The sequence below is a fragment of the Polypterus senegalus genome, chromosome 1 (assembly GCF_016835505.1).
Source record: "Polypterus senegalus isolate Bchr_013 chromosome 1, ASM1683550v1, whole genome shotgun sequence".
NCBI lineage: Eukaryota > Metazoa > Chordata > Cladistia > Polypteriformes > Polypteridae > Polypterus > Polypterus senegalus.
In genome coordinates, this window is record NC_053154.1 from 292,182,247 (window position 1) to 292,200,761 (window position 18,515).

The 18,515-nt window shown below is 40.0% G+C and overlaps 1 protein-coding gene across 3 annotated transcripts in view; it reads left to right on the plus strand.

The window, feature by feature from the left end:
- The window catches only part of LOC120543437 (VPS10 domain-containing receptor SorCS1), a 1,156,507-nt gene that overhangs the window by 1,107,722 nt on the left and 30,270 nt on the right, over positions 1-18,515 (plus strand). For 2 of the 3 annotated variants that reach the window (XR_005636351.1, XM_039776557.1), the window contains exons 23-25: positions 522-656; positions 5,607-5,706; positions 9,880-9,985. Coding sequence is in view for 1 of the 3 variants with exons in the window: in XM_039776557.1 (XP_039632491.1) it covers positions 522-656; positions 5,607-5,706; positions 9,880-9,985 (341 nt within the window). In the remaining 2 variants the exon portion in view is untranslated. The remainder of the gene's footprint in view (positions 1-521; positions 657-5,606; positions 5,707-9,879; positions 9,986-18,515) is intronic. The other variant, XR_005636356.1, reaches the window with a different exon arrangement.

Here is an 18,515-nt window from a genome sequence, read left to right on the forward strand (position 1 = left end):
TTTAATTTCTTCAGATGAAATTGGATTAAGATTATTTGAAAAAGCAAAGGAAAGGCAGTTTTATTTGTCTGTTATTCTAACTCTGCATTAACTGCACTGTCAAAGCTTTCATATAAAATTTACTACCTTACACAATTTTCACAGATAAATTACATTTCAGTGCATTAAATTACTTTTCCTCTTTTTCCTTGCAAAAATACTGCATACAGCTGCAGAGTGGTTGGCACTGCTGTGTCTCACTATGGTGGTCTGCCATCTAAGGCAGTGTGTGCACCTTCTCCAAGCATGCATTGTTTTTGTTCTGGGTATTCTGGTTTTTCCCCCCACACATCACAAACATGTACAATTTAGGCTGACTGACATCTTTGAGTGTATGTCCTCATACAGCAGCCCATGAAACTAAATTTGATTGAGAAGATTCAGAAAACAGGCACTTGCTTGGATGGTATTTCAAGCTTTACTACATCCTTTTCAATGGTTTTTACAGCATTCATTAATTGTGTACTCCCTTGAATTTTCAGGCCACTGGCATCGCAGAAAAACAGCTATTGGTGTCAGTATTACCAGGCTTGCCAACAGCTGCAGAATTCTTTGTTTTACCAGATAAAGAAATCACAGAAGGAAAACCAGAGAGGAATGCAGCACATGTTGACCAGGTAACACACCTCTAGTACAGTATCCATTAAAGTTGCAAACAAAAGGAATTCAAAGTGTAGCCAATGCACTGAACTAATTCTTGATTCATGTGATATTGCATGTGAAATTGATCAAATGTTGTTCAGGTAAAAAATAATCTACACTCACCTAAAGGATTATTAGGAACACCTGTTCAATTTCTCATTAATGCAATTATCTAATCAACCAATCACATGGCAGTTGCTTCAATGCATTTAGGGGTGTGGTCCTGGTCAAGACAATCTCCTGAACTCCAAACTGAATGTCAGAATGGGAAAGAAAGGTGATTTAAGCAATTTTGAGCGTGGCATGGTTGTTGGTGCCAGACGACCCGGTCTGAGTATTTCACAATCTGCTCAGTTACTGGGATTTTCCAACCATTTCTAGGGTTTACAAAGAATGGTGTGAAAAGGGAAAAACATCCAGTATGCGGCAGTCCTGTGGGCGAAAATGCCTTGTTGATGCTAGAGGTCAGAGGAGAATGGGCCGACTGATTCAAGCTGATAGAAGAGCAACTTTGACTGAAATAACCACTCGTTACAACCGAGGTATGCAGCAAAGCATTTGTGAAGCCACAACACGCACAACCTTGAGGCGGATGGGCTACAACAGCAGAAGACCCCACCGGGTACCACTCATCTCCACTACAAATAGGAAAAAGAGGCTACAATTTGCACGAGCTCACCAAAATTGGACAGTTGAAGACTGGAAAAATGTTGCCTGGTCTGATGAGTCTCGATTTCTGTTGAGACATTTAAATGGTAGAGTCAGAATTTGGCGTAAACAGAATGAGAACATGGATCCATCATGCCTTGTTACCACTGTGCAGGCTGGTGGTGGTGGTGTAATGGTGTGGGGGATGTTTTCTTGGCACACTTTAGGCCCCTTAGTGCCAATTGGGCATCGTTTAAATGCCACAGGCTACCTGAACATTGCTTCTGACCATGTCCATCCCTTCATGACCACCATGTACCCATCCTCTGATGGCTACTTCCAGCAGGATAATGCACCATGTCACAAAGCTCGAATCATTTGAAATTGGTTTCTTGAACATGACAATGAGTTCACTATACTAAAATGGCCCCCACAGTCACCAGATCTCAACCCAATAGAGCATCTTTGGGATGTGGTGGAACGGAAGCTTCGTGCCCTGGATGTGCATCCCACAAATCTCCATCAACTGCAAGATGCTATCCTATCAATATGGGCCAACATTTCTAAAGAATGCTTTCAGCACCTTGTTGAATCAATGCCACATAGAATTAAGGCAGTTCTGAAGGCGAAAGGGGGTCAAACACCGTATTAGTATGGTGTTCCTAATAATCCTTTAGGTGAGTGTACATTTATGCTTTTGCACAAACCATTTTTGAGGTATTAAATTAATAATGTTATGCATACATTTGTTACTAGTGATGAGCAGAGTTTAGTTTTATATATAGTTTTGCAAAGTTTATTTTGTAGGTGATTTCACAATTGAAAAAATGCAAAACTCACTATAATGAGATTTCCAAGGATTTGGAATGAAAAGCAAGAAACATTGCTCCCAAAGTGTTATTTTGCAGCAAAACGTGTATTTTCCTTGTCCTCTCCCCAGAGCTGCCTTGGTCTTCCATTGCTTCTTCCATGAAGGTCCATGCCCACTCATGTGCCTCATGCAGTGCCTGTCTGTGCATTCACACAGCCAGTTCTGCCTTCTATCACTCGGTTGTGCTCAGAGGTAACACCAATTGTGCTCACTTTACCCAACTATGCAAGCCGATCCTAGCCAGGATCATTCCAGAGACTCATCAGCAGTCACACATGAGGGCCAATGGATTTTAGCAGCAAAGAAATACTGCTGCCTACCCACTTTCCATCCTCTGCACCATTATTAATTGTACTATATTTTTTTACATGTACAGTAGAGGAAGGTTTCAGTTGAGATAAAATATGTGTGCTAATGGTGCAAATGTTTGTTGTGGTTCAATTTGTATTGGTAACTTTTTTGTGAGCTGAAACTCTACATTTTGCTAAAATTCAATTTTTTGATAGTAGCTGCAATCATAACTTTTTGTGATGAGTTACATCAAAATTATTTTTATGTGAACCAAGCCAACAAATCCACAATGACAAAGACAAAGTACTGCATTACTATGGCTTATCATAAACACACAGAACACCATTGCATAAGGAGTTAATAGCATATGTCAGGAAACATTCTGTATGTAACTGAAATGACATTAAATTAGGAATAAGATTTTAAAGGGAGAACAATGTCATAGCCCATGCATTTTATACTTTTATATATATTAGGAAAACCACAGAGAGATAAAGTGTTGGGGTACTGTGAAGGTGAACTCTGTACTTTTGATGAAAAAAACAAAAAGTATTTATAAGTCTCAGCAAAAGTCATCTTTTCAGATAGGAGTCCAGATCTAGACTGACTCATGATGGAGGTAGCTAGGGTGGAAGAGATAGGCTCAGGGCAACCCTTGACATGGGTGGAAGTACTACTTGATGATCCCAAATGTTGCCTCCCAAGCGCACGAGGGTTTTCTTTAATTATTATTACACACATCTCCAATCATGCAATAACTCATTCGTCCTATTTAAATGGAGAAAAGTAGTCACTCTGCTGTCCAACACACAACATGGACCGGAGAAAGTAAAGGAGAGAGTTGTCTGAGGAAATCAGAAAGAAAATTACAGTATAGGCAACCATGTTAAAAGCCAAGACTGTAAGATGGTCTTCAAGCAACTTGATGCTTGTGTAACAGCAGCAGCAAATATTATTAAGAAGTTTCAGATTCATGGGACTGTAACCAACCTTCCTGTATGTGAACACAACAGGAAAATGAATTCCAGAATGAATAGAAGGAGAGTGAGAATGGTAGACAAAAAGCCAAAGACAACTTCCAAAGAGATACAAGCTGAACTCCAAGGTCAAGGTCCATCAGTGTCTGATCGCACCATGCATTAGTTTTTGAGTGACCATGGGCTCAATGGAGGAAGACCATGGAGGACTCCCCTGCTGAAAGAAGAACATAAAAAGCTAGAATAAAATTTTCTAAAATGCATACTGATAAGCCACAATGCTTCTGTCTTTTGGACAGATGTGGTACAACTGGAGCTTTTTGGCACATCAGCTCTATGTCCACATACAAAAAATGAAGCTTCCAAAGAAAAGAACACAATACCTACTGTCAAACATAGAGAAGGCGCAGCTATGTTTTGGAGCTGCTTTGCTGCATCTGCCTTGTGTCTGTGCAGGGAACAATGAAATCTCACGACTATCGAGATATTCTGGATTGAAACATACTGACCAGTGTCCGAAAAGTCTGTCTCAGAACTGAATCATGCAGTCTGGAGAGACTGGGCAAAACTACTTTTTGATAAGTGCAGAAGTCTCATTGAGAGCTACAAAATTGCTTGTTTGCAGAGATTTTCTCTAAAGGACATACAACAAAATATTAGAGTAAGGGTCCCAATATTTTTGTCCTTGCCATTTTGATTTGTGTTATTATTTGAAAGTTCTTTTGAATCAACACTCTAAAGCAAAGTCTAATGTTTGTTAAATAAAGAATAAACAATGATGGGTGCCAGTTACTTTTGTCAGTTTCTAGTTATTTCAGAGACAATTTTGAGTTCTATATATATATATATATACAGTGGAACCTCGGTTTACGAACGTCTCAGAACCAAAAAGTTTGCCAAACTTTTGCATCTGTTCATGACCACACACTCGGTATACAAACAAGCCAGTTTCCCTTTCGGTTTGTGCATGCCGATGATTTCCGCATGTGTTCGGTCTCTCCCTGTGCATTCCCTGTGCATTGAGCGAGAGAGAGAGCGTGACACACACACACACACACGAGAGAGACACATACACACACACACACACACACGCTCGCTCGAGAGGCCTGGCTGCATAAGGCCGAGAAGGCAGTTAAAGAATGCACCATGCTTGTTTTTAAAAAGAAAAATTCGAGCATTGTTTTAATCTTGTATTTAATGAAGACTTTTTTCTATTGGATTTTAACCTCCACTTCAATTCTGTTTACAGCGATCAGTTCGTAGCGTGCATTGTTGCAATGTTACTTTTCTTGGTGGTTTATTAAATTACGGATTTTTCAAATATTCATTTTTTCCCTTAGCTTAAAACTTATGTTTTTAGTGAGTGGTTCGTAGCACTATAGCACAAACTCTTGCAGTGTTAGTTTCCTCTGTTGTTCAAGGTTTTCTCAGTGTTATTCAATGTTTTTACTTTTAGTTTACTATTACGATGTGCATTCTGTGGTATATTTGTGCTTTAAAATCTTTTAAAAATATATATTTACATACAGTTTGTACAGTCTGGAATGGATTAATTGTATTTAAATACAATCCTATGGAGGAAATTACTTACAGGTTCCACTGTATATACTGTGTGTATATATATATTCTGTATTTATTTATATAGTGCATTAAGTGAAAGCCAGCAAGACAGAAATTTGAGCTTATGTGTGGATACTCTTTATAAGCTTTGGGTCTCTACTATAATCTTAAGTCATTTCAAATAACATAATATCGCATCCTAAATTTTAATGGCATTTCATGAAAATATTTAATCATGAGGCAATTGATAAACAGTTTAAAAATAGATCTCTCGATTTAAGTTCAAATCTGTTTAGGTGTTTCTTCTTGTAATGCTGTGCTATCAAAAACCAAATCATTTCATTTATATTAGTTAAATTTTAAATTTAAAGCACTAGCACACCTCCATGCTTGGGTGTGAGCAGTATTGTATATTTAATTGAATGAGTAATCTTACATTGGTATTGTTCATGTGAAATGTGCTGCATGTCTTAATTTTCCAGGTTGTCTTTAACACTAATATATGCTAAAACGTGACTTGTCCTAACTTGACTTGTTAGATCCAATATTGATCATCTAATTATAATAATATTTTTAAGCTTTCAGAGATTCTGCTAAATGCCCTAAATCAAAATTTAGTGCAGTTCACACTAAGGCCAGGCGTTCAGATCAATGTCTACGCTGCTCATTTATCAGCAGGTAAGTTGGTTTTTATACCTATACAAGTCACCTTGAAATAATCAGTGTTTATAATTTGTAATAATCTTACGCAGCTTTAATTTTATTCCACTTCAAGATCAAACCTTTCTAGTTTGTGAAGTTTAAAATACTTTTTTTAGTACAGTCAGTCATATACAATGTCTACTCTAATTTAGGTAAGACTGAATAAACCAAAACCTTTCAACTTACTATTGTGCTATCTAACCTTAAAACGTTATTCAGTATAGATTTGTTTAGAAATTACATTGTCTGCACCAAAAAAGAAAAAAAAGATATACAGGAAGTGATTCCATTTCTTTCCCAAGTGTTGTGTGGGCATGACTTACCCTGATCTTTACACAATTTCCTTGTATTGTATACATGATTTATTATCTATAAGATACAGTCATGCATACAGTACGTATGAATGGGCACAAGCTTTCATCTCATGTCCACAGTCATACGCGGGAACAAGAAAAAGTAGCACGAAGCAAGATCAGGCGAGTAGCGAAGGTGGCAAGAACTACAAGACACACAAGTCAATTCAGAAATCTCTTCAGTAGTCTGACGACAATCTCTGTAAATTGTGCTGCAAACTTTTTCAAGAATTTTTATTATTCCTAATTGTTGAAGGTCGGCCAGATCTTGATTGGTCTTCAAGTGATATTTCCCCTTGTTTGAAACACAAAAACCACTCATAAACCTATGTTTTACTTAAAGCTTCCTCGGTAAAAGCTGTTTCAAGCATCACTACAGTTTCAGCAGCTGTTTTCCCTAAAAGAAAACAAAATTAACATAGACTGGCTGTTCTTTATGATCACAAAAATCTCAGAACACGTTTAATAAGCTCCAAGAAAAACCGACACGGAATGCCGTATGAGCAACACAGAGCAACGCCACTGGGCAGACTGCCCCAGAATACTGTAAGTATGCCTGCCACCCCTAGTGGCGAAATTCGCAACTAAGTTGAGATTGCACACCAGGTGCAGATTCTGGTTATTTTTATGTAACCCCTTGTATGTATGTATTTTATAATTCAACTTTTTGTAATCAAAGCCCATCTAATGCTCATAGATGAGTTTGCCTATACTGTAAAATGCTGGAAATATCTGCTATAATCTTCTTCTTCTTCTTTCGGCTGCTCCCATTAGTGGTTGCCACAGCCGATCATCTTCTTCCATATCTTTCTGTCCTCTGAATCTTGTTCTGTTACACCCATCACCTGCATGTCCTCTCTCACCACATCCATAAACCTTCCCTTAGGCCTTCCTCTTTTCCTCTTCTTTGGCAGCTCTATCCTTAGCATCCTTCTCCCAATATACCCAGCATCTCTCCTCTGCACATGTCCAAACCAATGCAATCTCGCCTCCCTAACTTTGTCTCCCAACCGTCCAACTTGAGCTGACCCTCTAATGTACTAATTTCTAATCTTATCCATCCTCGTCACACCCAATGCATATCTTAGCATCTTTAACTCTGCTACCTCCAGCTCTGTCTCCTGCTTTCTGGTCATTGCCAACATCTCCAACCCATATAACATAGCTGGTCTCACTACCGTCCTGTAGACATTCCCTTTCACTCTTGCTGATACCCGTCTGTCACAAATTACTCCTGACACTCTTCTCCACCCTGCCTGCACTCTCTTTTTCACCTCTCTTCCACAATCCCCATTACTCTGTACTGTTGATCCCAAGTATTTAAACTCATCCACCTTCGCCAGCTCTACTCCTTGCATCCTCACCATTCCACTGACCTCCCTCTCATTTACACACATGTATTCTGTCTTGTTCCTACTGAACTTCAATTCTCTCCTCTCTAGAGCAAACATTATAGTCCATGGGGACTCCTGTCTAATCTCATCTGTCAACCTGTCCATCACCATTGCAAATAAGAAAGGGCTCAGAGCTGATCCCTGATGTAATCCCACCTCCACTTGAATGCATCCTTTGCTCCTACCGCAGACCTCACCACTGTCACACTTCCCTTGTGCATATCCTGTAAAACTCTTACGTACTTCTCTGCCACTCCCGACTTCCTCATACAATACCGCGACTCCTCTCGAGGTACCCTGTCATATGCTTTCTCCAGGTCCACAAAGACGCAATGCAACTCCTCCTGGCCTTCTCCAATCTTCTCCATCAACATCCTCAGAGCAAACATTGCATCTGTGGTGCTCTTTCTTGGCATGAAACCATACTGCTGGTCTCTAATCATCATCTCACTTCTTAACCTAGTTTCCAATACTCTTTCCCATAACTTCATGCTGTGGCTCATCAATTTTATTCCCCTGTAGTTACTGCAGTCCTGCACATCTCCCTTATTCTTAAATATCGGCACCACTACACTTCTTCTTCACTCCTCAGGCAAATTGTCACTTTCCAAGATTCCATTAAACAATCTGGTTAAAAACTCGACTGTCATCTCTCCTAAACACCTCCATGCATCCATAGGTATGTCATCAGGACCATTTTTCATCCTCTTCATAGCTGTCCTTACTTCCTCCTTGCTAATCCATTACACTTCGTGATTCACTATCTCCACATCATCCAACCTTTTCTCTCTCTCGTTCTCTTCATTCATCAGCCTGTCAAAGTACTCTTTCCATCTGCTCAACACACTCTCCTTGCTTGTGAGTATGTTTCCCTCTTTATCCGTTATCAGCCTAACCTGCTGCACATCTTTTCTAGCTCAGTCCCTCTGTCTAGCCAGTCGGTACAGGTCCTTTTCTCCCTCCTTAGTGTCCAAACTCTCATACAACTCATCATATGCCTTTTTTTTGCCTTCTCCACCTCTCTCTTCACCTTGCGCCTTATCTTGCTGTCACATTTACTACATCTGCTGTAGTTTCCCAGCTGTCTGATAACTCTTCACTGCCACCCAGTACCTGTCTCATCTCCTCCCTAAACTCAACCTTGCAGTCTTCCTTTTTCAAATTCCACCATTTGATCCTTGGCTCTGCGCTCACTCTCTTCCTCTTCTTGATCTCCAATGTTATCCTACAGACCACCATCCTATGCTACTTAACTACACTTTCCCCTGCCACCACTTTGCAGTCTACAATCTCCTTCAGATCAACTCTTCTGCATAGGATGTAATCTACATGTATGCATCTTCCTCCACTCTTGTACGTAACCCTATATTCCTCCCTCTTCTTAAAATACGTATGCACCACTGACATGTCCACCCTTTTGACAAAATACACTATCCTCTGACCTTCTTCATTCCTCTTCTTGACACCATACCTACCCATCACCTCCTCATCTCCACTGTTCCCTTCACCAACATGACCATTGAAATCCACTCCAATCACCACTTTCTGTCCCTTGGTTACACTGTTCATCACTTCATCCAACTCACTCAAAAATCTTCTTTCTCACCCATTGCACACCCAACTTGTGGTGCATATGCACTAACAACATTCATTATCACACCTCCAATTTCCAGCTTCATTTCTCTGCCTGACACTCTTTTCACCTCCAAAACACTCTTGACATACTTTTCCTTCAGAATAACTCCTACCCCATTTCTCCTACCATCGACACCATGATAGAACAATTTGAATCCACCTCCAAGCCACCTGGCCTTACTCCCCTTCCATTTAGTCTCTTGCACGCACAATATATCAACCTTCCTTCTCTTCATCATATCTGCTAACTCTCTCCCCTTACCAGTCATACTGCCAACATTCAAAGTTCCTACCCTCAGTTCCACTCTCTTTACTTTCCTCCTCTCCTCCTGCCTCCGGACACATCACCATCCTCTTCTTCTCCTTCTTCTTCAGCCAATAGTAGCCCAATTTCCGCCAGCACCCTGTTGGCTAACAGTACTGGTGGGTGGTCGTTGTTAACCCAGGGCTCAACCGATCCGGTATGGAAATTTGTATTGTCCGAATATTGATTTGGCAAAATTTTACACCGAATGCCCTTCCTGACGTAACCCTCCCCATTTATCCGGGCTTGGGACCAACACGAACAAACACACTGGTGTTTGTTTGGCTCCAGCAGACCCCCGTGACCCTGTATTCGGATTCAGCGGGTTAGAAAATGGATGGATGGATGGATGATAGTTAGCTATGTATATATGATGAAATAGTGTAATGCTCAGTGATTTCTTTTTGAAGTAATGTGCACAGTCAGACTCAGTACATAATTTGTCATTCTTCTTTTCCCCAAGCTCCTCTTGTGGACACCAGTGAAGGACACAGCGGCTCTGCAATGATGATGTTGCTCTCTGTCGTATTTGTGGGTTTAGCTGTGTTTGTCATTTACAAGTTTAAAAGGTAATGTGCCCTTAATATTCCAGAAAGTTGCTGTGGTAAAATTAAGTGTCCCATAAAGAATGGTCTAAAAGCCTTTCTTAATTCCAAATATGTTAACTTGTCTTCCTCTGTGCTATTGAGTATTGTGAAAACTGAAATTTGTCATTTATATTTTGTACTGAATAATGACTTTCATACCCAGCACTGTCAAAATGCATCCAAATATCCATCTAATCCATATTCTAAACCACCATTTGTAGAACAAGGTAATGGGGAAGCTGGCATCTACTGTATGTCTAAATTCACATGACATGAAAATCAGTAATATAGACTAGTTATATCAAGAAGCTTAAAAAGTTACTATAATTTTAAAAAATATATACATTCCACTACAGGTGACAATGTAGCGTAGTTCTTCGCACTGCCGTTTTACAGCTTGAGGGGACTTATTTCTATCCTTGGAGTTTCTGTGCCTTCCCCATGCTCACTGGCACCCATTTCTCTGGGTGCACAATGACATATTGGATTACGTGATGCAAATTAGGTTATCTGATTATTCTAAACTGGACAATAAGAGTGGGCCTGTGTCTCACTGTGCCCTGTAGTGGAATGGTGTGTTAAAAGCCGGTCTCTTCCAGCTTCCAAAAGATAGAACACATTGTGCTTGGTGCAGTGGTACTATATGAGCAAAAACGGACACAAAAGCATGACCTGAACTAGGCAAATATAGAGCGTGTATATCTCAATGGGGCTTTCATTAAAATAAAATGCAAATTGGCACAATTACCTGTCCTTGCAAAGTCTTCTTTCTGAAACTGTTAATTTCCAGAACAGTATGCTGCTGCTCAAATTCAAGCTATAGATATCGTACTGTTTCTGTTTTGAGCTGCACAGCATCATTTGTCAAAGCTTTTTGTCAAATTCAACCCACGGAAGTCGAGCAGGTGATACATTCAGTGATTATGGCAGTCCGATTATACTGAAAAAGTCACTTCGGCTTCAAATTCAGTAACAAAGTTGTCGTATAATCTGTGGCAAATGAGAGTTTATTCACATTGAAAAAGATGCTTCATTGTATTGTATTGCTGTGTAAAATTTGATGATAATTCTTTGTAGACATTTTTCTTACTTTTTATGTCAAATATATTGAGTAATACCGAACATACAGAACCAACATAAGTGGGAGGTTATAAATAGTTTGTACAGCGAGAGTGTTTCAAGTACAGTTTTGTCTCACCATCCAGACACTCCCTAATACTATCTATATTTTTTATATAGTATCTATCGTTCGATCTGTCTATCTATTCATAGCACTTTGTGATGAATTGATGTTTCTGAGTTCCATTCAGCCCCTAATATGTGATTTTGCACTTTGCTTTGGGTTCAGAATACTTTGTACTTAACTTTGTTTAAATACTGTATTGTGCAACACAACACATATACAAAAAACATAAATGGGAGGTTATAAACAACATGTAGAGAATGGTTCAAATAAAGTCTTTTTATCTGCATAATGATACAGGTTAAAACTAGTCAGTTACAATTGATACATTTATATGTACTTCACAGACACCAGATTTCTAGAATGCGGTGTAAACCCTTATTCTAGTTTGAGAAACTGGGTTACTGGCCTCTGGAGAAACCTGATTAGCAGCCTATGTATGCACTCTGTCAGCCTCCACATATATTTGCTTCGTAAATGCTTTCAGCAGCCACAGGTAGTAACATCCAAAAGAGAAATTTCCAGAGGCAAATGTTCAGATGATCACATTATTCCTTCTCTCATTATTCTATCTATCTAATTCCACCAAAACCTCAAAAACAGGTGTATTAGGTGAATTATCAAAGGAGGAAGAAGTGTGGGGCAGGCTACCCAAGCATCTAATCTGAGGAATTATTGTAAAATCATAATCTGTAAACTTTATTTAAAACATTAACATTTAGGAATACATGATTAGTTTGACACATGCATAAGCAGTGCATGGTTAATTACATATTTACATAGTAAAACATTGTTGACTTTATTTAAGATAGATAGATAGATCTACTTTATTAATCCTAAAAGGAAATTCACATAATCCAGCAGCAGCATACTGATACAAAAAGCAATATTAAATTAAAGAGTAATAAAAATGCAGGTAAAAACAGACAATAACTTTGTATAATTTTAATGTTTACCCCCCCGGGTTGAACTGAAGAGTCGCATAGTGTGGGATAGGAATGATCTCCTTAGTCTGTCAGTGGAGCAGGACAGTGACAGCAGTCTGTCGCTGAAGCTGCTCCTCTGCCTGGAGATGACACTGTTCAGTGGATGCAGTGGATTCTCCATGATTGACAGGAGCCTGCTCAGCGCCCGTCGCTCTGCCACTGATGTTAAACTGCACACCAGCACACCACTGCATAGAAGAGGGCACACACCACAACCGTCTGGTAGAACATTTCCAGCATCTTATTGCAAATATTGAAGGACGCCAGCCTTCTAAGGGAGTATAGTCGGCTCTGACCTTTCTTATACAGAGCATCAGTATTGGCAGTCCAGTCCAATTTATCATCCAGCTGTACTCCCAGGTATTTATAGGTCTGTACTCTCTGCACACAGTCTCCTCTGATGATCACAAAGTCCATGAGGGGCCTGGGCTTCCTAAAATCCAGCACCAGTTCCTTGGTCTTGCTGGTGTTCAGGTGTAAGTGGTTTGAGTCACACCATTTAACAAAGTCTTTGATTAGCTTCCTATACTCCTCCTCCTGCCCACTCCTGATGCAGCCCACAATAGCAGTGTCATCAGCGAACTTTTTCACGTAGCAGGACTCTGAATCGTATTGGAAGTCTGATGTATATAGGCTGTACAGGACCAGAGAAAGTACAGTCCCCTGCAGCACTCCTGTATTGCTGACCACAATGTCAGACCTGCAGTTCCCAAGACACACATATTGAGGTCTGTCTGTAAGACAGTCCAAGATCCATGCCACCAGGTGTGAATCTACTCCCATCTCTGTCAGCTTGTCCCTAAGGAGCAGAGGTTGGATGGAGTTGAAGCCGCTAGAGAAGTCCAGAAACATAATTCTTACAGCACCACTGCCTCTGTCCAAGTGGGAAAAGGATCGTTGTAGCATATAGATAATGGCATCCTCCGCTCCCACCTTCTCCTGGTATGCAAACTGCAGAGGGTCGAGGGCGCGGCGGACCTGTGGCCTCAGGTGATGAAGCAGCAGCCGCTCCATGGTCTTCATCACATGTGACGTCACAGCAACAGGCCGGAAGTCATTCCGCTCACTAGGACGTGATACCTTTGGGACTGGGGTGATACAAGATGTTTTCCAAAGCCTCAGGACTCTCCCCTGTTCCAGGCTCAGGTTGAAGATACGCTGTAGAGGACTCCCCAGTTTCAGCACAGAGGCCTTCAGCAGTCGTGGCGATACTCCATCTGGACACGCTGCTTTGCTGGCACAAAGTCTCCTCAGCTCTCTGCTCACCTGCGCTGCTGTAATTGTGGGTGGGGATGTCTTACCTAGTATCAGCAGAAGGATGGTTGGAGGATGCAGTACTCCGAGGTGAGAGTGGGTTAGGGAGGTCAAACCTGTTAAAGAAGTTGTTCATTTGGTTTGCTGTCTCTACGTCTCTCTCGATGGTGGCACCCCACTTCGAGCAGCAGCCAGTGATGATCTCCATCCCATCCCACACTTCCTTCATGCTGTTATTCTGCAACTTCTGCTCAGCTTTCTCCTGTACTGTTCCTTCGCCGCCCTGAGCTGGACTCGGAGTTCCTTCTGCATGTGCTTGAGCTTATGCTGGTCATCGCCTTTAAAAGCCCTTTTCTTCTGGTTCAAAAGGCCCTTGATGTCACTTGTAATCCATGGCTTGTTGTTAGCATAGCAGCGTACTGTTCTTACTGGAACTACAATGTCCATACAGAAGTTGATGTAATCAGTAGTGCAGTCAACAACCTCTTCAATGTTCTCACTATCTGATCCCTGCAGGATATCCCAGTCCGTAGTTCCAAAGCAGTCTCTCAGAGCCTGCTCTGCCTCAAGGGACCACTTCCTAAATGAGCGTGTGGTAGTCGGTAGCTCCCTCACTCTTGTTTTGTAGTGAGGCTGAAGCAGAACCAGGCTATGATCTGCTTTCCCAAGTGTAGGCAGCAGGGTGGCGCTGTATGCGTCTTTAACGTTTGCATACAGTAGGTCAATAGTCCTATTTCCCTGGGTGTTACAATCCACATACTGGGAGAAGGCAGGTAATGTTTTGTCCAGCGTTACATGGTTCAAGTCTCCAGCGATTAGCACAAGCACCTCAGGGCGCTGCGTTTGTAATTTAGCAGCTTCGGAATGGATGACGTCACTCGGGATGTAAACAATAACAACAATCACGTATCCAAACTCTCTGGGCAAGTAATAGGGACGCAAACTTATGGCCAACAGTTCAATGTCCCTGCAGCAAGTGGAGATTTTAATGTTTACATGTCCAGAGTTGCACCATCTTCATTGACATACACAGCGACACCCTCTCCTTTCTGCTTCCCGCTGGTACTTGCGTCTCTGTCTGCTTCAACTGTGCTAAAAGAGAGATTTCTCCATAATAACACACAGTCAAGATTTGAAGCTCCCTAAAGTCCTAGTCTCTACCACACTACCTGGTAATTTATTCAATACAGAATGTGTAACGATCATATAGATAGAAAACATCTATAATAATAGATAGAAAAAATGTTGCCACAATCTGGAAAACCCCATATTGAAATTTGAACAAATTAAAAAAGAAAAATGAAATGTACTTTATATACAGTATGAAAGGACCAAAATCCAAGTGTCAAGTAAAAGGCTATGTTAAATTCTGCTGTTTTCTTGTATTAAACTTTGATGTGTGTAACATTTTAATAAAGAGTAGATGCATAATTCCATGCAAACTCCTAACAGAAGGCACTCCATTCCAGAATGAAGCTGTAAAGCAGAGACTTCTGCCACTACCCTACTATGTCACCTGTGTATACTCAAATGACCTCAGTCTGTCAGAACAGTTATAACTGTTCAGATTTTACTTTTCTATGGATGGCATGGATGCCTTCCAGATGCTGTTTTTTCCAGTATGTGTTTCCTTTATACTATTTTTTCATTGTCTGGATTTGAATTTTTAGAAATTTATATTGATTGCATGCTCTGCTTTTGTTTGTTTCAGGCAATGAATTTGTATAATTCTAGCTACTTTTCTTAAAATAGGTCATTTCATTTTAGCAATGCCTTGTGAATTTAATTAAAATGTGTTTAATCATGAGCTTCCAATAATAATAATAATAATCTAGTCTGGACAGTCACCATTCACATGGCCAGTGACTGTTTCATGAAGCTGAATAAAGTTCTTCGTTCTTGTATATTTATATGATGGTTGTTCGTGTCACATGTTCAGAGTACAGTGAAATTCTTATGTACACATTCTAATCAACATGCAACACTTTGCCACTTTTCCGGCACCATGATTAGTGAATAAAACTACCTTACCTTAAAACTTGTCTCCCTTTCTTGAAAAATCTCAGAACATATCAGTCACTAAAACAATAAGAATAAGAATAAAGAAATGTATATTATACACATGAGGATATACTATACTATATACAGTGATACATGAAGCCTCCAGTTGGAGTTCTGGGCAGAAAGGACTACGACTTCAGAAAGGTATTCCTGGCCCACAAAGTGATTTCATTGCTTTATCCTCACTGGATGTATCACATCCTGTTAGGGCACCTGCTCAGTTCAAGATCGTGAAGTACTACAGATGGTGATGAAGGCAGCAATGAATGTTACTGGCACCCAGCTGCTTTCTACACAGGACAAACAGAAAAAAACAAAGGCACCGAGGATCATTAAAGTCCTTACCCATCCTGTGCAGCTTCTTTTCTCACTCCCATATTATTTAATGGTGACCAAGTGGTTACTCCTATTTCATTACATTTAGGGAAGATTATCATATGGGATTTATAAAAAAATATGATTATTAGCATGGATTTCCCTCTAATTTCTCACTGTAGCTGTTAAAAGCATGGTGATATATATTGTGTATATATAATTATATATATATATATATCAACTCTCTTAATGACAGTCCTTTTCACCTACAATTGATGGAGATTGACACATTATTTACTTCAAATGTATATTTTGCAATTCATATATTCTCATACAATTCTTTCAACCTTACGCCAACTCCTACACTGTCAACGTAACTGAACAACAGAGAGCAGACACAGAACCTCCGACAACGTATCATTCACTTTCACCACTAGTCCATTGAAGTCTTAAAATGCCAATGTTCAATCTGATGTTACGCAAACCCTTGCAACAGGTTATGTTTATTTTTAACACGTATATTGTGCTCTCTGCACATGAGAAACACGTTTATATATTTAACTAGCAAAATTACCCGCGCTTCGCAGCGGAGAAGTAGTGTGTTAAAGAAGCAATGAAAAAGAAAAGGAAACATTTTGAAAATAACGTAACATGATTGTCAATGTAATTGTTTTGTCACTGTTGTGAGTGATGAGTGTTGCTGTCATATATATATATATATATATATACACACACACATATAAACATATATATATACACATATCCATACATATATACATATACACATATACACATATATATACACACACACATATATACATACATATATATATATATATATATATATATATATATATATATATATATATATCTTCGCATCGTGTGGGCTAGCTTCGCAATAACTTGCAGCATCATAAGCTAGACTTGATTAACGCGGTAAGTGTTCGGGAAGGCAGCTGAAGCGCTGCATTATGGGACCTGTAGTTTATTGTGTTACCAGCACTTCATATCCCCGAGCCATTAATAACAATAATATATAAAATGATCTCGCGGGCCGGATATAATTACACGCCGGGCGGATGTGGCCTCGGGCCTTGAGTTTGACACATATGGACTAAATAGAACTTGAAAAGATATATTTTTTCAAATGTGATTACGTAATTCAGATCGAGTTGACGCGCACTACAGTATATCGAGCCCGCGTGCTATTGTGCCTCAATAAGTTACCCTCCCCCCGCTCTTACTTTTTTACCGTTCATCTAATGAATACACTGAGTATGGCTTTACCAAAACAATCAATGATTAAAGTATCCATTATTCATAAAGCTTCAATTGGTGATCTGTCTTTCTGCGTTAACCACATATTTTTTCATACGTCTCAAACCAAGGGGATGCGAGGCTAAAATGAATCGGGAAGCACGTGTACATACTCAGTGCATCCCCTCTCGGGAATCGAACCTCGGACGCTGGTGCTAGAGGCAAAGCCTCTACTATTGCGCCACAGCATGTGGTTTGTCTATTTGAGCGTAGCAGTGTAATTCGGTTTTTGTTCAGCACTCTTTGGAACTGTTGCTTTTTGTCTGCGCACTGTGTCAGTTCACGTGAGCCGCTGAATATGGTTTTATATGTCACTCACTCGCTTCTAATTGTTTCGCTGCCTTCTTAATTATATAATGTATGTTTTCTTCAGCAGTTTTGGAGTTCTTCCTGGTTTTCTACGTACTGCGTGATTACGTGGGAGGCGTGATGATGTCACACGAAACTCCGCCCCCAACGACTTTCGAGCTAAACTCCATTACAGTAAATGGAGAAAAATAGCTTCTAGTTATGACCATTACACGTAGAATTTCGAAATGAAACCTGCCCAACTTTTGTAAGTAAGCTGTAAGGAATGAGCCTGCCAAATTTCAGCCTTCTACCTACACTGGAAGTTGGAGAATTAGTGATGAGTCAGTGAGTGAGTCAGTCAGTCAGTGAGGGCTTTGCCTTTTATTAGTATAGATTAGGATCTTTTAGAAGACTTAAACGTTAGGCAGTTTACCATAAGCTTGCAGAGAAGCATGCACTCTGTTGGACCAAGTTGACAAGAGCACAATTAACCTTTGCAGCTTAAAATCTATGCTCCTATTTCGAACCGTCTTCATGAGGTATTGGATTAGATTAGAAATGTGACACTCAGTGAGCAATCTAATAGTCTCCACCTAATTTTAAGCAAAATTCACTTGTGTTTGTCTCCACATTTATATATTATAAGTCTGGCTCAGTGAGACTAGGTTACTCCTTTTAATGTCTAGTGGTGAAAGATCAAAAAGAAATGTAAAAAAGATTGACTGCCTCATTAGTGATGTCTTGATAGCTTCTCACAGCCTTAGAATGATTTCCTTCCAGGAACAATCTTGTCTGGTCAGAAGCCAGGTCCAGAGTGACATCCGACTTCCTGTGGAGATGGGTTATGTAACACTGAAAATAAAAGGGGAGGAGCTAACAGAATCCAGACCGGAAATGATGTCAGTAGTCCGGCAGCAAGCTTTTTTTGCACTCTAGAGCAAACTGGGAAATTGAGTTTAAGGCAGTGTTACAACCAAATCCTTCCCAGTATTTTTAGTTGGACCTAAAACTGTAAAACACGCCCACTTCATAATATATAAAATAAAGTTTATTTGTTGGTATATACTGCTACCAAACAACAATGAGAAGTTTGATTTAATGTTGT